Source organism: Theropithecus gelada, chromosome 13, assembly GCF_003255815.1.
Source record: "Theropithecus gelada isolate Dixy chromosome 13, Tgel_1.0, whole genome shotgun sequence".
In the NCBI taxonomy this organism is placed as follows: Eukaryota; Metazoa; Chordata; class Mammalia; order Primates; family Cercopithecidae; genus Theropithecus; species Theropithecus gelada.
Genome location: NC_037681.1, coordinates 64,850,401 through 64,872,446, shown reverse-complemented (window position 1 = coordinate 64,872,446; position 22,046 = coordinate 64,850,401). Strand labels below are relative to the sequence as shown.

The following is a 22,046-nucleotide window of genomic DNA, read 5'->3' as shown; positions in this document are numbered from 1 at the left end:
TAGTAGAAACCAAAGAATGAAATATACATACCTATTCCTAGTTAAAGGTAAGCACTTTCAAAATGGTTTGTTTTCCACCATAGTAAATATAAACACATAAAAAGAAGGTTGGGGTTGTATATCACACAGCAATAAATCAATACGCAGAAGTGATTCATTCTGTACGAGATTCCTCTTAATTTCTTCCCACAACATTCAAAGAAATTCAGGCAATGAAAAGTTACCTCAAAAATATAAAACACTTTGCAATTCATACATTTACAATCACAAAACTTCTAAACAAAAAAAGTAAGTACAAAAAAATTATCTTTTCTAATAGGAAATAAGCTATCTAGAGGTTTCATTTATTTTCCAAAATTAAAGAGATTTTTCCATGTCTTTTCACTTAGAGCATAAACCAATTCAGAAGGTAAGACTGATATTTTCATCTTTGAAAATTTACAATGAATACAACCATTCCCTGATTTTCAAAATGAATTTAAAATTGAAATTAATGGTTCTACTAAACCATGACCATACCGTTTTTACTTTATCTACACATATCAGGTTTTTGTGACTAGAAAATGTTTTAATTAAGCTGTTTTTTCTATTACTAGGAAGCATTATTAACCTAGAAACAAATTCCTAAAATAAATAGATAATTCCATCTATTGGTTCTCTCATCTATTAGAAACTTTTTTCCTCATTCTAATTGTCCTTTAATGTACTACCATGGTGGTGATTTCCAAACTGATACTCTTGTATGGAACTTTAGCTCTCTATCAAAAGTACTTCTTTATTTAAAGCTAGAAGTAGAAAAATTAAACTGTTATTTTAAAAAATTAAACTAAAAAATCAGCCAGGAAAAATCTATTTTTTTGTATTTTTGAATTACTGAATAGATTAGATTAGAAATAAATCAAATAGAAATATTTAGACACATCTTCATATGTCGACATGGTAAAAGCTTAGGGTTATTATTTGAGATATTTATCCTAATTATATTGGGCTATGACAAAGAATTATGATTGTGGCGCCCTCTGCTGGGTTTTCTAGTCACAAACCCAATATCACTATTGGCATAAGAAAATCAAATTTTTGAGGCATGAAGTGAAAAATTACTTTTTCAGTCCATGGTTACTTTATGTCCAAGATTATATAAAATAATCAATATTTACTTTATTGGAACAGGACTTTACCAATTTATCATTAAATGAAACATATAGATTTTTCCATTAAAATAAAAAGAGTAAACATAAAAAGTACACAAACCAACATATTTTAATAGGTCTTATTTTTGTCACCACTTCTATCACTTAACAATATATTCAGGTTTTTAAGACAATATTTATAATGAGGCATTTTAATAAACAGCTATTTTGCTAATTTTATCTAATTTTTCTGCCTTGTTAGTTCAATTAAAATAGTATAAAACAGAATAACCCTAATAATATTATCTTCTTTATTAGAAAAAAAACAAAAGAGGTTATATAGGTACTCATCGCCACTAATAATTAATAGCTTCCATTTATTGAATATCAACTCTGAGCCATGCGGTATGTTACGTACTTTCTTTATAATATAGCCAGTCCTAAAAGATGAAAACAGTTGAGGTTCATAGAGATGACACAAATTGCTTAAGATGAATTTCAGAGCCAAAAGTCAAATGCAGGTGGGTATCATTCCAAAGTCTTAAACCTTTCTACCAAACAACAGACAACAATAAAAAAAACACCCTTAATATGCAACCTTTCCGTTTGTTCATGCAACAACAACACGGGGTATGGAACAAGTTGATGGGAAAAAATGTTAGAGAAGGATAAGACAGTTATGCATGCCTAAAATAATAATCGATGCCTTTAGGAAATTATTTTTATTTTACATAATGCTGCCAGCTAGGGGCCCTATTTCATACTGAGTCAACTGGGAACAATACTTGACTTTTACATTACTGAATCAGAAATTCCACATTTAACATTCTAGAATCATTTTCTGAAATTACATACGTGTAAGGCTGACTTAATGATATTTAACATTACCCCAGAACTAAAAGAGTATGTATCCTCAACCATCATTGATATGCTTTGCCCAGTCCTTGCCTAGACCTAATAAAAATGTGAGATATGCCTAAGTGGGAAAGAATTCACTAAATGCCAACATGGAGAAACTAAAAGGCATTCTGGTTCAAGTTGGTGTTTGGAAAATTAAAAAAAGAAAGAAAATTTTTAAAAAGGCACATCTGTCACTATCCATGAAAAAGAAACCTATATTATTTTAGGTATTTAGGATAATTTAAGGACATTTATAGATTCCTTAGTGAATCACAAGCATTTTTCTATAAAATCAAAAGCTTATCATAATGTGGACATAAGAACAAAAGTACTTTTGAGTATTACTGAACATAATTCTACGCAAATCTATTCATTTGATAAAGCTGCATTGTTAAGCCAAAGACACTACCTAAATTCAGACAATAGTTAACTTTTCCGAAATTTTCTTTGAGAAAAAGAGTATAAGTACTATTTTCACATTTAAAATGGTCATATTTCATTGACAATTCACTATCTTAAGAGAAATGTCCTATACAAAAAACATAAAAAGTCCATAGCTCTTATGATGGTATTCTGTTTAACTCAGTGACATAAAGGTATTCTTGGCTGATTTCTTTCATCACATGAAATTAATTACAAGAATTATAAGAAATATTTAAGTGATTTTCTCAGTGGACAAATCTATCACCACTTAATCAGAAGCTTGGATGAAAAGGCAATGTATTCTATAATATAGTAATACTGCGTCAAACAAAAGCACTCTGGTATTAATGTATAGTAGCATCAAGAAAAATATGTTCTGGGTTTATTCTACAGCGAAAGTAAACAAGCAAGAAATGGCAAAGAAAGCACCCAAAACAAAGCAAAGAAAGAAGAAACAGCCCCACTATTGAATTCACTGAGGTCAAAATGTAAACAAAAATAAAAGGGACAGTACTTCAGTGTCCAGTGTCCTTTCTGACCTACATTTTCTCTCTCTCTCTCTCTCTCACACACACACACACACACACACACCTGCAAAGTGTAAAAACTGCAGTATCCCATTTTGTCGGTGTACCTTATAAAAGACATATTTTTCAGCTGAAGACAGTAAAACTTTCTATTTTATATATATGCATACATTTAGTGAGCATAAAAAATATTAGTGAGAAGAAAACATCAACTATAAATTCACTTTGTAAAACACTAAATATATTTATATAGAGTGAATGTGTAACTTACAAACATTTCCTGTATTGTCAAAGCTGGTAAGGACATCTTCAACATTCAAGGATCCACTATTATGCCTAGAAAGAAGTAAAGCGTTTGCTTTAATGATTCTGAAAAGTTAACATTTTTAGTTTTCAAAAAAGCTGAGACTGAGACTGTATATTATGATACATCCAACAGCAATAAATTATTCCATGCTATATTTTAAGAATATTTTCTGCCCACTAGAGGGAGAAGGAAAAGAAAAACAGTATGGTCCTCAGAATATTTAACATAAAGACTTTTTAAATGATAAATCTACATCTTAAAGTACTAACAAATAATATTTACTTGTAGTGTTTTCATTATATAAAGGGAAGTTCTTAACCTTTTTAAAGCCAAAAAACCCACACAATATAGAGAATCTTCAAGTTGAAAAATCATCACCTTCCAGAACCACACTCAACAATACATAAATTTACTCTATAACAGCACAAAAAATTCAGAACTTCAGTCACAAAGAACTAGCCAATCTTCAGGTCTGCTGTTCCATCTACAGGCAGTTATGAATGTCAGTGAGCAAAGTTTTTGTATCTTTTGCCCACTAATCTGAATTCCAACACCTTTAATTCTAATCCCTCTTCACTTAACTCTTAAATATTTGACTTGACATTGATATTTGATTAATACCTATGAAAAATACTCTTTGTTATATACAAATAGAATCAATTGTGCAATAGGTCATAGAGTCTGAGTTTCTCAGGGAAAAAACAAATTAGTGCTAATCTATCTACAATCCTCTACATTCTCTCCCAGCTGGAGTTCTTTAGAATGTTATAAAAGTTTATAATAACCATTGATAATTCATAAACATTTACTTCAACATTCACTTTGTCATTTACAATTTGTCATAAATGATATATAGAATTATGGACTGAAGTGTGCCTCCTACTTCCCCCAAATTCTTATGCTGAAGCCCTAACCCTGGCACCTCAAAAGGTGACTATATTTAGAGATAGGACTTTTAAAGGTAATTTAGTTAAAATAGGGTCATTAGGGTGGGCCCTAAAGCAACGTGACTGGTTTCTTTATAAGAAGAGGGGGTATTGGGAATTTCACCCCCATCCGCCACAGCAGCAGCTACAGCAAGACCCAACCAAGGAGTGTCTGAGCTCACACATGCCTAGCCCTGCCCCTACCTGATGGTCCTTCCCTACCTACCCTGATAGCTGAAGGCAAAGGGCCTTCTTGGGAGGTCTAGGGCCCCACCCACCGCCAGTTCCTCTCCATACTACTACAGTTGATGTTCTATGGAAAGCACCACCTCCCAGCAGGAGGCCAACCGGCACAAAAATAGAGCATTAACCACCAAAGCTAAGAACCCTCACAGACTCCATTGTACTCCCCTGCCCCGCCACCTCCACCAGAACAGGTGCTGATATTCACAGCTAAGAGACCCATAGACAGTTCACATCACAAGACTCTGTGCAGACAACCCCCAGTACCAGCTCAGGGCCAGGTAGACTCACTGGGTAGCTTGAACCCAGGAGAGACAACAATCACAGCAGTTCTGCTCATAGGAAGGAAGCCACATCCAGAGGAAAAAGGGGAGAAGAGTACTACATCAAGGGAACACCCAGTGGGACAAAAGAATCTGAACAACAGCCTTCAGCCCTAGACCTTCCCTCTGACGGAGCCTACCCAAATGAGAAGGAACCAGAAAAACAATCCCGTTAATGTGACTAAACAAGGCTCATTAATACCCCCAAAAAATCACACTAGTTCACCAGCAATGGATCCAGACCAAGAAGAAATCCCTGATTTACCTGAAAAAGAATTCAGGAAGTTAGTTATTAAACTAATCAGGAAGGCACCAGAGAAAGGCAAAGCCCAATGCAAGCAAATCCAAAAGAAAAATATAAGAAGTGAAGGGAGAAATATTCAAGGAAATAGATAGCATAAAGAAAAAACAGTCAAAACATCAGGAAACCTCAGACACACTTTTAGAAATGTGAAATGCTCTGGAAAGTCTCAGCAATAGAATTGAATAAGTAGAAGAAAGAAATTCCGAGCTCAAAAACAAGATCTCAGAATTAACCCAATCCAACAAAGACAAACAGAAAAAGAATAAGAAAATATGAACAAAGCCTTCAAGAAGTCTAGGATTATGTTAAACGACCAAACTGAAGAATAATCGGTGTTCCTGAGGAAGAAGCTTGGAAAACATATTTGGGGGAATAATCAAGGAAAATTTCCCCAGTCTTGCTAAAGACCTAGACATTCAACTACAAGAAGCTCAAGCTCTGGGAAATTCATCACAAAAGGATCATCACCTAGGCACATTGCCATCAGATTATCCAAAGTTAAGATGGAGGAAAGAATCTTTTTTGTTTTTTGTTTTTTGTTTTTTTTTTTGTTTTTTTGGAGACGGAGTCTCGCTCTGTCGCCCAGGCTGGAGTGCAGTGGCCGGATCTCAGCTCACTGCAAGCTCCGCCTCCCGGGTTCACGCCATTCTCCCGCCTCAGCCTCCCGAGTAGCTGGGACCACAGGCGCCCGCCACTTCGCCCGGCTAATTTTTTGTATTTTTTAGTAGAGACGGGGTTTCACCGTGTTAGCCAGCATGGTCTCGATCTCCTGACCTCATGATCCGCCCATCTCAGCCTCCCAAAGTGCTGGGATTACAGGCTTGAGCCACCGCGCCCGGCCGGAAAGAATCTTAAGAGCTCTGAGACAAAAGCACCAGGTAACCTATAAAGAAAACCCTATCAGATCAACAGCAGATTTATCAGCAGAAACCCTACAATGCGGAAGGGACTGGGGCCCTATCTTCAGCCTCCTCAAACAAAACAATTACCAGCCAAGAATTTTGTATCCAGTGAAACTAGGCATCATATATGTAGGTATCATATATGAAGGAAATTGCAGCCTTTTTTAGACAAACAAATATTGAGAGAATTTGCCATTACCAACCCACCACCACAAGAACTGCTAAAAAGAGCTCTAAATCTTGAAACAAATCCTGGAAACACATCAAAGTAGAACCTCTTTAAAGCATAAATCACATAGGACCTATAAAACAAAAATACAAGTGAAAAAGCAAAAACAAAAGAAACCAAAGTACTCAGGCAACTACGAGTACAATGAATGCAAGGGTATCTCACATTTCACTACTAACAATGAATGTAAACTGCCTAAATGCTCCACTTAAAAGACGCAGAACCACAAAATAGATAAGAACTCACCAACGAACTATCTGCTGCCTTCAGGAGACTCATCTAACACATAAGGACTCATACTTAACTTAAAGGGGTGGAAAAAGGCATTTCATGCAAATGGATACCAAAAACTAGCAGGGGTAGCTATTCTTACATCAGACAAAATAAACCTTAAAGCAACAGCAGTTAAAAGAGACAAAGAAGGATATTATATAATGGTAAAAGGCCTTGTCCAACAGGAAAATATCACAATCCTAAACATATATATACCTAACACTGGAGCTCACAAATTTATAAAACAATTACTAATGCCAAAGAAATGAGATAGACAGCAACACAATAATAGTAGGGGACTTCAATACTCCAGTGATAGCACTAGACAGGTCATCAAGACAGAAAGTCAACAAAGAAACAATAGATTTAAACTATACCTTGGAACAAATGGACTTAACAGATATATACAGAACATTTCGTGCAACGACTGCAGAATAAACATTTTATGCAACAGCACATGGAACTTTCTCCAAGACAGACCATACGATAGGCCATAAAACGAGCCTCAATACATTTAAGAAAACTGGAATTATATCAAACTTTCTCTCAGACTACAGTGGAATAAAACTGGAAATCAACTCCAAAAGGGACCTTCAAAACCATGCAAATAGATGAAAATTAAATAACCTGCTCCTAAATGAGCACTGGGTCAAAAATGAAATCAAGACGAAAATTAAATTATTCAAACTGAATAACAATAATGACACAACCTATCAAAATCTCTGGGATACAGCAAAGGTGATGCTAAGAGGAAAGTTCATAGCCCTAAACGCCTACATCAAAAAGACTGAAAGAGCACAAACTGACATTCTAAGGTCACACCTCAAGGAACTAGAGAAACAAGAATAAACCAAACCCAAACACAGCAGAAGAAAGAAAATAACCAAGATCAGAGCAGAACTAAATGAAATTGAAACAACAACTACAAAATACAAAAGACAAATGAAACAAAAAGCTGGTTCTTTGAAAAGATAAATAAAATTGATAGACCATTAGCAAGATTAACCAAGAAAAAAAGAAAGAAAATCCAAATAACCTCACTAGGAAACAGGAGATATTGCAACTGACACCACTGAAATAGAAAAGATTATTCAAGGCTACTACATTTATGCACACAAAGTAGAAAACCTAGAAAAGACTGATAAATTCCTAGAAAAATATAACTCTCCTAGCTTAAATCAGGAAAAATTAGATACCCTGAGGCACCCAGCTAGCCCAGTCAGTAAAGCATGAGAATTAGATACCCTGAACAGACCAATAACAAGCAGCGAGATTGAAATGGTAATTTTTAAATTACCAATAAAAAAAAGTCCAGGACCAGATGCATTCACAGCAGAATTCTACCAGACATTCAAAGAAGAATTGGTACCAATCCTTTTGACACGATTCCACAAGATAAAGAAAGAAGAAACCCTCCCTAATTCATTCTATGAAGCCAGCATCACTCTAATACCAAAACCAGGGACAGACATAACCAAAAAAGAAAACTACAGACTGATATCCTTGATGAACACAAATGTTAAAATCCTTAACAAAATACCAGTTAACCGAATCCAATAACATATCAAAAAGATAATCCACCATGATCAAGTGGGTTTCACACCAGGAATGCAGGGATGCCTTAACATATGTAAGTCAATAAATGTGATATACCACATAGACAGAATTAAAAACAAAAATCACATGATCATCTCAATAGATGCAGAAAAAGCATTCGACAAAATCCAGCATCCCTTTATGATTAAAACTCTCAGCAAAATTGGCATACAAGGAACATTCCTTAATGTAATAAAAGCCATCTATGACAAACCCACAGCCAATATAATACTGAATGGGGAAAAGCTGAAAGCAGTCCCTCTGAGAACAGGAACAAGATAAGGATGCCCACTTTTACCACTCCTCTTCAACATAAGTCCTAGCCAGAGTGATCACAAGAGAAAGAAATAAAGGGCATCCAAATCAGTAAAGAGGAAGTCAAATTGTCACTGTTTGCTGATGATATGATCATTTACCTTGAAAACCCTAAAGACTCCTCCAGTAAGCTCCTAGAACTGATACAAGAATTCAGCAAAGTTTCCAAATACAAGATTAACGTACACAAATCAGTAGTTCTTCTATACACCAACAGCGACCAAGTGGAGAATCAAATAAAGAACTCAACCCTTTTTACAATAGCTGCAAAAAAATAAAAATAAAATACTTAGGAATATACCTAACCAAGGAGTCAAAAGACCCCTATGAGGAAAACTACAAAACACAGCTGAAAGAAATCACAGATGACACAAAAAATTGGAAACACAACCCATGTTCATGGATGGGTAGAATCAATATGGTGAAAATGACCATACTGCCAAAAGCAATGTACAAATTCAATTCAATCCCCACCAAAATACCACCATCATTCTTCACAGAATTAGAAAAAACAATTCTAAAATTTATATGGAACCAAAAAAGAGCCTGCAGAGCCAAAGCAAGACTAAGCAAAAAGAACAAATCTGGAGGCATCACACTACCTGATTTCAAACTATACTATAAAGCCATAGTCACTAAAACTGTGTGGTACTGGTATAAAAATAAGCACATAGACCACTGGAACAGAATAGAGAACCCAGAAATAAATCCAAACACTTGCAGTCAATTGATCTTTGACAAAGTAAACAAAACATGAAGTAGGGGAAAGGACACCATTTTCAACAAATGGTGCTGGGATAATTGGCTAGCCATATGCAGAGAATGAAACTGGATCCTCATCTCACCTTATACAAAATCAACTTAGGATGGATTGAGGACTTAAATCTAAGACCTGAAACTATAAAAATTCTAGAAGATAACATTGGAAAAACCCTTCCAGACATTGTCTTAGGCAAGGATTTCATGACCAAGAACCCAAAAGCAACTGCAAAAACCAAACCAAACCAAAACAAACAAACAAAACAAAGACAAAGAGCTGAGACCTAATTAAACTAAGGAGCTTTTGCACAGCAAAAGCAACAGTCAGCAGAGTAAACAGACAACCCAGAGAGTGGAAGAAAATCTTCACAATCTAAACATCTGACAAAGGCCCAATATTCAGAATCTACAACAAACTCAAACAGATCAGTAAGAAAAAAACAAACAATCCCATCAAAAAGTGGACTAAGGACATGAATAGACAATTCTCAAAAGAAGATAGACAAATGGCCAACAAATATATGAAAAAATGCTCAACATCACTAGTGATCAGGGAAAAGCAAATCAAAAGCACAATGCGATACCACCTTACTCCTGCAAGAATGGCCATAATCAAAAAGTCAAAAAACAATAGATACTGGTGTGGATGCTGTGATCAGGGAACACCTCTACATTGCTGGTGGGAATGTAAACTGGTACAACCACTATGGAAAGAGTGTGGAGATTCCTTAAAGAAGTAAAAGTAGAACTACCATTTGATCCAGCAATCCCACTACTGGGTATCTACCCAGAGGAAAATAAGTCATTATTCGAAAAAGACACTTGCATGTTTATAGCAGCACAATTCACAATTGCAAAATCATGGAACCATCCCAAATGTCCATCAATCAACGAGTGGATAAAGAAACTGCGGTATATACATATACAATGGAATACTACAAAGAGGAATGAATTAGGAGCATTTGCAGTGACCTGGATGGGATTGGAGACTATTATTCTAAATGAAGTAACTCAGGAATGGAAAACCAAACATCATATATTCTCACTGGTATATGGGAACTAAGCTATGAGGATGCAGAGGCATAAGAATGATACAATGGACTTTGGGGACTTGCAGGGAAGAGTGGGAGGGGGGCGAGGGATAAACAAATATGGTACACTGTATACTGCTCGGCTGATGGGTGAACCAAAATCTCACAAAACACCACAAAAGAACTTATTCATGTAACCAAATACCACCTGTATCCCAATAATTTATGGAAAAAATTAAAATTAAAATTAAAAATTTTTAAAAGGGGTCAGGTGTGGTGGCACATGCCTGTAATCCCAGCACTTTGAGAGGCCGAGGCAGCCGGATCACGAAGTCAGGAGTTTGAAACCAGCTTGGCCAATATGGTGAAACCCCATCTCTAATAAAAATACAAAAATTAGCTGGGTGTGGTGGCGTGCGCCTGTAGTCCCAGCCTCTCAGAAGGCTGAGGCAGGAGAATTGCTTAAACCTGGGAGGTAAAGGATCGAGTGAGCCGAGATCGCACCACTGCACTCCAGCCTGGGCAACAGAGGGAGACTCTGTCTCAAAAAGTAAAAATAAAATAAAACAAAATAAATTATCAACTGAAAAAAAAGAGGAGGTAGGACACAGAGAGACAACAGGGTCATGCACGCACGGAGGAATGGCCTCTGAAAAGGCAGTGTGAGGGCGGCCATCTGCAAGCCAAGGGAAGAGGCCTCAGAAGAAACCAAACCTGCCAACACCTTGATCTCAGACTTCTAGCTCCCAAAGCTGCAAGAAACTAAATTTCTGTTGTTTAAGCCCCCTAGTATGTGGTGTTTTGTTTTGGCAGCCCAGCAAACTAAAACATAGTAAGAGAATACGTGTATATTGTATTACCCTTTCCATAAAAATAGAGCTTTTCTTTAATTCTGCCATAGAGGCCCAGTTCTTTGACAGGGTGATTAAATGAGATGAAAAAAGTTATTTGCAATCTGACTGACCAAATAAGCACTAGGCCCCAAAGTATTGTAATCTAAAAAAACAAGGTCACCAATCACAAATAAAACAATCATAATAACTTAATAATTCTTTGTCTTCTCTGGGCCTATAAGATTCTACATATAGATGAGGTTATTTACACTAATATGGAAAACTACAGTAAATACTGAGATAAGATGAAAAGGAGCAAAATATTTAACCTCCAAAATGCAAGATGACTCACGTCTATAATCCCAGCACTTTAGGAGGTCAAGGCGGGTAGAATCACCTAATGTCAGGAGTTCGAGACCAGCCTGGCCAACATGGTGAAACTCCATCTCTACTAAAAATACAAAAATTAGCCAGGTGTAGTGGCAGGCACCTGTAATCCCAGCTATTCAGGGGGCTGAGGCAGGAGAATCGCTTGGACCTGGGAGGCAGAGGTTGCTGTGAGCCGAGATGGTGCCATTGTACTCCAGCCTGGGTGACAAGTGAGAAACTCTATCTCAAAAAAAAAAAAAAAAAAAAGTAAGATGAAACTATTAAAATTATCAACAATACAGTATAGAAATAAAAAAAAAAGTTTTAATACAAAAGCAATATGTGGTTCCTTCAAGAAAAAAACTGCTCATAATCCTAACATGGAGAGATAACATTAGAATTTTGGTATGCAGCCTTCAATCTTATTCTATGTTCACATATTCCTTTTATTAAAGAACTGAAAGCACTCGTCCATATTGTTTTGCAATTTGTTATTCACCAATTATAAACAGTTTTATTATGTTACGTATTATAAACAGTTTCCCACATCGGTAAGTAATATCCCATAACATGATTTTAATGGCTCCAAGTTCAATGGATGTCTGCACCATAATTTATTGAACCAGAACTTTATGTTAGATTTTAAGATTGTGCCCAATTTTGTGCTATTGTGCACATTGCTGCAGTGAACATTCTTGTGGAAAACATCAAATCTATTTCTGATTGTTTACTTAAGATAAATTGCTAAAAGGGGAATTGTTTATGGCCTAATTTTAATAAGAATATTCTCTTCCTCTTGCATCTCTCTTTCTCTCTCTCTCTCTCAAATATCAGGATGAAATAAATATTTGTAATTAAATCTGAAACAAGTATAAATAACATGCACATATTTTGTAATAATGGTAAATTTTTTTATATTTCTAAAAAACAAACTGAGATAATAGAAGTGAAGTACATGTTTTAAAAGTTAAAAACACTATTCATAATAAAAAATTTGATTTCCAGACTTATCACTGAAGCAAAACTTGTCATTCTTGAAAGCATTATTTCTTTTTTGAGACGGAGTCTCGCACTGTCGCCTGGGGTGGAGTGCAATGGCGCGATCTTAGTTCACTGCAACCTCTGCCTCCCCGGTTCAAGTGATTCTCCTGCCTCAGCCTCCCAAGTAGCTAGGATTACAGGTGTCTGCCACCACACCTGGCTAATTTTTGTATTTTTAGTAGAGACGGGGTTTCACTATGTTGGCCAGGCTAGTCTCAAACTCCTGACCTCGTGATCCACCCGCCTCAGCCTCCCAAAGTGCTGGGATTACAGGCGTGAGCCACTGCTCCCGGCCAAAAGCATTATTTCTCAAAGCAAAGAAACAGAAAGTTTACCCTATGACCTTTTTAAGGGGGTAGGCAGTGGAGAAACAGTAAACCTCATCCTATACCTCTAAGATACTTATAAAAATAAAATCAATTATCCATGAAATTATCAGGGTTTAAAAACCCTAGAAGATGGCATCTTATGAAAGAATAATGTTAATAATCACTATTTTCAAAACTATAAGAAGTTAGTTCTCCTTATATGAAAACTGCTATCAATGTAGTATGACAAAGATTCAGTTTGGTTACTTCAAGTTCCCTTTCATTTGTTCCAAACTTAAGAACTGTTCTTTTTCACGGAGTCATCTATTTTATTCAAGCATCAACTCTATAAGCTCTTGTCTAGTCTTAGTTTTTCAGCTATTTACCTAGGTCCTGTCTGATCTCTGTGGTTCCATAGTAATGCCTATGACGAAAGAAACTTCTCAAACTTAAATCCTTAAAAACTTCAGTCTTAGCATTATACTTGTAATTAATGTTATGTAACAATGACAATTTTTTGCCAACATATTCAGAGTATAAAAAGTTCACTCTATCTTTGTCCTAAACTTCAAAGCTTTATCCCAAACCATTACCAATGGCCAGATTCTTCTCCCCAGGGCCTAACAATTTTTTTCACAAGCACTTAAAGCTATCCTAGAATTGAGGAACTTTGAGTTTCTTCCTAAAAATGGCCTGCTGAGTAGGGACTGAGGAACAAGTCACTGGGGCAGATAATTATTTGAAGAGGGAAAAAGAAAAGCTGCTAGAGGAAAAGTCTGAAGCCTAAATGTGTCAAGAGGGTGAAACTAGAGGTTAAAAGCAAGCCATGGCTAAATATGACATTAAAATTATAGGTAACAAATGAAAAAATAGATATGTTAGACTTCATCACAATTAAAAATTTTGTGCATCCAAAGATACTACATATCAAGAAAGTGAAAAGAAAATGCACAGGCTAGGAGAAAACATTTGCAAATATCACATGTATGATAGGGTCTAATATCCAGAATATATAAAAATAACTCGGACAATAAAAAGAGCTCAACTAAAAACAGATAAAGACAGGAGTGCAAAAGTCCCATTGGAAAGAAAATAAAAAATTAAAAAGGAAAAAAAAAAAGCAAAGAACTTGAATAGGCATTTCTCAAAAAAAAAAAAATACAAATGGCCAATGAGCACATGAAAAGATGTTCAACATCATTAGACAATAGAGAAATGCACATCAAAACCACAGAGAGATATCACTTCATATCCACTATGAGGGTTATAATTTTTTAAAAAGAGAAGAAAAATTAACAAGTGCTTCACTGATAAGCATAGGGAGAAACTAAAACACTCATACACTCCTAGAATATAAAATCGTACAGCGCTATGAAAAATAGTTGGCTATTCCTCAAAAAGTTAAACATAGAGTTACCATATGACCCAGCAATTCCACTCCTAGGTACATACCCAAGAGAATTAAAAGCATATGTTCACACAAAAACTTGTACATGCATATTCATAGTGTTATTACTCATAATAGCCAAAAAGTAGAAACAATCCAAATGTTCATCAACTGATGAAAAAATAAACAAAATACATTAGCCATACAGTGGGATATTAGCCATAAAAAAGGAATGAGGCACTGATATGTGGTATAATATGGCTGAATCTTAAATTTAAAAATATTATGCTCAGTGAAAGCAGACAGACATAAAGGGCCACATATTGTAGGATTCCATTTACGTAAAGTGTCCAGAACAGATGATACATAGAGTCAGAAAGTCAATTACTGTTGCCAGGGACTAGGGGAAGGAGGAGAATGAGGAGTTATAGCCAATGTATATGGGGTTTCTTTTCAGGGTAATGAAAAAGTTCTGGAATAGTGATGAAGGCCATACAACATTGTAAATATACTTAAAACCACTGAATTTCATACTTTAAAATGATGAAAATAGTAAATTTTGTTATGTAAATTGTATTGTGAGTAAAAGAAAATTGATCCAAAAATACAAAGTAAGCCAGAGAGTAGAATGCATCCTAAAAGGCTGCAGAAGAACAAAGAGGAGAGGTTTTCAGAAGGTTTGAAAAACTTAATTCTAGGCTGGGTACAGCGGCTTACGCCTGTAATCCCTGCACTTTGGGAGGCCGAGGCAGGTGGATCACAAGGTCAAGAGATTGAGATCATCCTGGCCAATATGGTGAAACCCCGTCTCTACTAAAAATACAAAAATTAGCTGGGCATGGTGGCATGCACCTGTAGTCCCAGCTACTCAGGAGGCTGAGGCAAGAAAATCACTTGAAACCGGGAGGCGGAGGTTGCAGTGAGCCAAGATCATGCCACTGCACTCCAGCCTGGTGACAGAGTGAGACTCTGTCTCAAAATAAACAAACAAACAAACAAATAAACTTAATTCTAGATGCTTTGGAGTTCTTTCAAAAATAAGTGGTTAAAAAATAAAAATTTTAAAAATAAATAGCTAAAGAGATGTTTTCCAGTCTTATATCTATGAGTTGTAGGAAATTAGTAGATGGTTTCTACATGTACTATATTGGAATTTGGAAAATGTTTAAGGGAACATTTCAATGTACTGAAACAGTATATTTATATGTAAGCACACTACGTAAAAAAATTGTGATGAGATTTAAAACAAATTAGAAAACTAAGTTATAGTAGCCCATATCTATGATTTAAGATCCGTAAAAATGTGACACAATGGAATTCACAGTTTTCTGGAAAGTATGGATCATATTTTACAGGTCCTAAAAAACGCTGTTTTATTACTAATGCTCAGCTCTGTTGTTAATATCACTACTAACATTAAAACTATGCTTTTAAATATAGATGCAGTATTCATATTTGTCTCAGATGCCAGCCTTGCCAAGCTCTATATAGGCACCTAGGTTATACCACACATACAAAAATAATATGCCATACATCTAATTCATAAGCAAACCATCTAATCACTAGTTTTTATTTACTGAACATTCACAAGCTACGTAACTAAAATAATGAGGTGAGGGTTTGGTCTTTTTCTTTCCCTAGAAATGGAAGGTATGATCTCAGTGTAGTGCATTTGTTATAATAGAAAGATGCAACACAGTCAAAGACAAAGTCATTCTTGACTTTTTGCCCATTCTAAGTTCCCAGGACAAGCCAAAAGCCAAGAGTTCTAGCCTTCTAATTCAGCAATTACCATAGCAACAGCAGTCTTATTCAAACAAAGGAGGACAGTTCAGGCCTCTCAGCTTTTTCTATACCTAAGACATGCATACACTTATAAATGAATAAGTCAGGCACTTATATGGTTCCATATATAATGGAAGTAATTTAAAGCTTCCAGAATATGCAAACTCCTGCTGTGCTGAAATTAAGTTGGAATACGGGAGATAGGAACAATTTGTGTCTACACAGCAAGCTTTATACAATAGATTACAGTTTATGAGACAGGGAAAAGGAAATTTTAATTAAAGAATTTTAGTATAAACATTTCCTGGTATCTCTTCGTTTATAAACTTGCATCCATCTAATAACAAGAGCCTCTTCTACAAAGTTCTAAGAAATAAAGTACCAAATGCCAAGCATAGTGGCTCATGCCTGTAATCCCACCACTTTGGGAGGTCAGGGCAGGCAGATCCCTTGACCCCAGCAGTTTGAGACCAGCCTGGGCAACACAGCAAAACTCCATCTCTACAAAATATACAAAACTTAGCTGGGCATGGTGGCATGTAACTGTAGTCCTAGCTACTTGGGAGACTAAGGCAGGAGGATTGCTTGAGCCTGGGAGGTCAAGAGTTCAGTGAGCTATGATCATGCCACTGCACACCAGCCTGGGCAATACAGTGAGACCATCTCAAAAAAGAGAAAGAAAGAAAGACCCAGAAAGGCAAGAATATTTTGTCAGTAAACAAAATCCAGGAGTCATACCATGGATTTTCATTTTAAAACTCTCAACATTTAATTTGAAACAAAGAGTCGACCATCCACAGGTAGACAAAGACGACAACAAACCTTGGGAATTTTGTAACCTAACTTTTACATTGTTCAAACCTTAGCTTCAGATGAAAAGTCACTAAGGGAAAATTATTCCTTCATTTTAAGTATCATTATATAAGGCTGACAGAAAATAATGGTCAAAGTTTTTATTAAGGCCACTGCTTATATAAACAAGATACAAGTAGGTATTTTGAATTCACAAATACCTAGGTATTAACCCTCTTGGGGGTATTCATTTCAACTCTAATAAAACTTTAAGGAGACAAATTAATGGGTAGCAATAGCTTAAGATAGACAAAACTAATAAGTATTGATAACAAGTACTGATCACCCTGTGTGTGTTCTCTCTGTTAAGCTGTGGCAGGTGATCTCAGGCGGTAAGAACTGAGAAAGTGAAAATGGGGTTTACAATTACGGTAACATCCCCAGTGTCTCTTTTGTTTGTTTGTTTGTTTGTTTTGAGACAGTCTCACTCTGTCACCCAGGCTGGAGTTCAGTGGCACAATCTCATCTGACTGCAACCTCCACTCCCAAGTTCAAGCAATTCTCATGTGTTAGCCACCGAGTAACTGGGATTATAATGAACAACCATGCCTAGTGAATTTTTTTTTGTATTTTTAGTAGAGACAGGGTTTCAGCAGGTTGGCCAGGCTGGTCTCGAACTCCTAGGCTCAAGTGATCCACCCTTCTCAGCCTCCCAAAAGTGCTGAAACTACAGGCATGAGCCACTGTGCCCAGCCCGACATCTCTAATGCTTATCCCCTTAGTAGAACCTGGAGTAGGCTGGGCATGGTGGCTCACACTTGTAATTCCAGCACTTTGGGAAGTCAAGGCAGGTGGATCACTTGATTTCAGGAGTTCAAAACCAGCCTGGCCAAGATGGTAAAACCTTATCTCTACTAAAAATACAAAAAAATTGGCCAGGTGTGGTGGCACACGCCTGTAATCCCAGCTACTCCGGAGGCTGAGGTGGGAAGACTGATTGAGCCCGGGAGGTTGAGGCTGCTGTGAGCTGTGATTGTGCCATTGTACTCCAGCCTGGGTGACACAGGAACACTCTGCCTCAAAAAAAAAAAAAAAAAGAAATCAAATAAAAGTAAAGAAAATGCCAAATAAAAGATACAAACTTACAGATTTTTGGGTATATCTGTACATTCATTATGAGATTCTAATTAGGATGCCCCAACTGCTTTGCTTTTTTTTTTTTTTTTTTGAAATGGAGTCTTTCTCTGTCACCCAGGCTGGAGTGCAGTGGCACGATCTCGGCTCACTACAAGCTCTGCCTCCCAGGTTCACACCGTTCTCCTGCCTCAGCCTCCTGAGTAGCTGGGACTACAGGCTACCAATTTTTTTTTTTTTTTTGTATTTTTGTATTTTTTATTATTTGTATTATTTGTATTTAATTTTTGTATTTTTTTGTAAAGGTGGGGTTTTGCCATGTTGCCCAGGCTGGTCTTGAACTCCTAGGGTCAAGTGATCCACCCGCCTTGGCCTCCTAAAGTGCCGGGATTACAGGCATGAGCTACTGTACCCACTCGGCATTTTCAGTAAAATAATATTATAAAACCAGATTCTAATTGTTCTTTCCTGCCCATCCTAGTCAATTTTTATCCAAATCCAAAATTTTTAGCTATTATATCTTTTAAAACTTAGATATTCTAAACTAAAATAGCTCGAGAAACATATACTATAAATAGACATCCTTTGTGAAAATTTTTTTCTTAAAATTATTCCTAGCCTCACCTAAACCTTATTCAGTCACATTTCCACTTAAAATGTTTTTTGCTCTTCTTACAGTTACTGTAAATGTGCTCCTCCCTCCCTTTCAAAATGTGAAATCCTGTCAGAAAAGGCAGATTTTATAAAATCAAACACCTACAGTAATATTGCAACATGCTAGAATATAGCTGTGAGACAAAATTAATTCAGTAAAATGGTATCTCGTTACTGCAGTCTGCAACTCTCTTGTCTCTTTTCTAATGATTTTTAAAGTCAGAACAGTCCATATGCTTCTTATAATATCAGTGTTTTCACTTGAATTTTCTCCTTTAGTCTTAAGACTGATTCTATTCTGAAAGTAATAAAAATAAATAAATGGAAAAAAATACCAAAGCTTGATTTTTCAGATTACTACTTGAAGGGTAGTTTGGAAAAATTCTGTTTTCACTTTCAGCCTTCTTTGCCTCAAAACAAACACGGCTTTTTGTCATAAACATATGCTATGACAGAATGTTTAAATGAGCCCTTTGATTTGCAACCACCTTATCTTCAAATGACACTATATTCGTGAGGATTTTTTTCTTTAGTCTGACAATACAGCAAGACCCAGTTAAAACAGTAGGATTTCCTAAAACAAGTTGTAAAACCTAAGTTCTGATAAAGATTGTCTGTAAACTCAATAGAATAAATAATGAGATTCTTATTAGATTGTTTTTCTCATCCAAGAGAAATCTAGTTTTTACAAATCTTAACTAGAATAATGGTTACCTTATGGAGATACTGTATTCAGGACAGAAGATGCTTGTATATTGGACCCATGCACCAACCTCCTTTTCAGTTTCCCTTTCTTTGACTTCTGTTACTGAAAACAGATTAAATGATTCAAATCTTCTTACAGATACATGTCGCAGGCAATCATCCAGGTGTTTTTGCTTCAGAACCTTTGAAATAAAACCAAATATTGCAGTCATGTTATATAAACACATAGTAAGTTAAGTGTTCAAAATGTTCAAAATTTAAGTGGTAAGGGGACTTTCCCTTCCAATAATGACAGATTAGATAATTCACATATATCTCCTACTGAAGATAACTATAAAAGATGAACAAAATATTTTAAAACATTACTTCAAGACATCACAGAGCAAAGATAGTGAAGATTCACAAATCTGATATATATATATATATTTTTTTTTTTTTTTTTTTTGAGACAGGATCCTACTTTGTCACCCAGCCTCACTGTCACCCAGCCTGTCACCCAGCTAGGTTCAGGCGATCCTCCTACCTCAGGCTCCCTAGCAGCTGGAACTACAAGTATGCACCACCACGACTGGCTAATTTTTTAAATTTTTTGTAGAGATGGGGTCTCCCTATATTACCCAGGCTGAATTCAAACTCCTGGGCTCAAGTGATCTCCAACCCTGGCCTCTCAAAGTGCTGGGATTACAGGTGTGAGCCACCGCACCTTGCCCGCAGTCTGATATCTTTAAAAGGAGAAAACCTACAAAGGTTACTCTGACTTTTGCAACCACTTTTCTCCTGGGGATATTTGTCAATTCCAAAAGAAAGAATCGAGAAGATTAGTTGCATCTTTAATAGCCTATGGAGCTAGGAGAGAAAAATTGAATTTCAAAACTTACCTAGGAATGGGGAGATATATTGAGTATGCAAGGTATGTATGTTTTAGCCTAATGAATAATTTTGCTGGTGTTGCTGAAAGACAGATTTTAAAGTGTGGGAGATATAACCCAATAATAACGTTTGGATTTTATTTGGATCCTATTCTAAAATAATCAAATTATAAAGAAAAATTATGACAAAATGAGAAAAATTTGAAAACTGATCAGTTCTTTCATGACATCAATTAATTATTTTGGGTTGATGTGGTATTGTGATTTTTTAATGTCATTTTTATAAGTTCATAATGAAACATCTGAAGAAAAAAATGACATGTGAGATTTGCTTCAAAATAATGGTGTGGGGGGCAATGGGAGAAGTGAGATTAAACACCATTGTTCATGAGTTAAAATTGCTGAAGCTTATCAGTACCTGAATGATTATTATATTCTTCTCTCTAGTTTTATACATGTTTGACATTTCCCATGATAGAAAAATCTTAGATATAAAATAACTTCTGACTCATAAGCAAACAAAAATAAATAAAAAGATATTTAAAAAGCCAAATATATTTGGAAACTAGGCAATGTACTTATAAATAACCTATGAACCAGAAAAATAACACACAATAAAAATTATAGGCCAGGTGCAGTGGCTCATGCCTGTAATCCCAACACTTTGGAAGACTGAGGCAGGAGGACTGCTTGAGGCCAGGAGTTCCAGACCAGCCTGAGCAACATGACAACACCCCATATCTACAAAAAATAAAAATAGGCTGGGCACAGTGGCTCATGCCTGTAATCCCAGCACTTTGGGGAGGCCGAGGCGGGTAGATCACCAGAGGTCAGAAGTTTGAGACCAGCCTGGCCAACATGGTGAAACCTTATCCTTACTAAAAATACAAAAATTAGCCAGGCGTGGTGGTGCGGGCCTGTAATCCCAGCTAACAGGGAGGCTGAGGCAGAAGAATCGCTTGAACCCAGGAGGCGGAGGTTGCAGTAAGCCAAGATTGCACCATTGCACTCCAGCCTGGGTGACAACAGCGAGACTCTGTCTCAAAAAAATTTAAAAATAAAAATAATTATGCAGGATGTGGTGGTGTGTGCCTGTAGTCCTAACTACTCAGGAGGCTGAGGCAAGAGGATTGCTTGAGCTTAGGAGTCTGAAGCTGCAGTGAGCAATGATCAAGCCATTGCACTCCAAACTGGGTGACAGAGTGAGGCTCTATCTCTGAAAAAAAACAAAGAAAATTATAAAGTAATTTTGAATTGAATAATAGAAATACATTTCAAAACATATAACATGCAGCTAAATCCAGGCTTATAGAAAAAAATATGGAAAGGTCAAAAGTTAATAAGCATTCATTGCAAAAATTTGAAAAATAAGCAAATTAGATTCCTGAAAGAGTACAAGTTAATGAAATAGAAAACAAACATAGGAGAGAGAATCAATAACACCAAAGGTTGTTTCTTTGAAAAGATTGATAAAATTGATAAATCCTTAATAAGACTAATAAGAAAAAAAGGAAGAAGTATCAATGTGATATAGGGAGATTACTATAATATAAATCCTGTAGATGTTAAAAAACAATAATGAAGGGATATTTGTGAAAACTAACTTTGAAAATTTAGATGAAATGGACAAATTTCTAGAAAAACACAACTAATAAAACTGACACAAGAAGAAATGGAAAATCCCAATTGTTTAAACTATTTCAAAAACTGAATTCATACATATAAAACTTACCACAAAGAATAATCCAGGCCCAGATTGCTCACAAGAAAATTATATGAAATGTCTGAGTAAGAATTAATGTAAGTCTTACCACATTCTTCATTAAATACTCAAACAACACTATGGGATAGATACCCATTACGTGAGAGAAAAAACTAGAACACAGGGCAGTTACGTAATTTGCCCAACATCGGAGAGTTCACAAGAGGCAAACCTAAAGTTAAAATACAAGCTGCCTGACTACAGACCCTATACTCTTAA

General features: G+C 36.0%; 1 protein-coding gene across 1 annotated transcript in view; it reads right to left on the bottom strand.

Moving 5' to 3' along the window:
* Window positions 1-22,046, bottom strand: part of CAMKMT (calmodulin-lysine N-methyltransferase) — a 406,766-nt gene that overhangs the window by 375,827 nt on the left and 8,893 nt on the right. The window contains exons 2-3 of the mRNA XM_025353820.1: window positions 19,206-19,378; window positions 3,252-3,316 (exon numbers count right to left, since the gene is read on the bottom strand). Of these exons, the coding sequence (XP_025209605.1) occupies window positions 3,252-3,316; window positions 19,206-19,378 (238 nt within the window). The remainder of the gene's footprint in view (window positions 1-3,251; window positions 3,317-19,205; window positions 19,379-22,046) is intronic.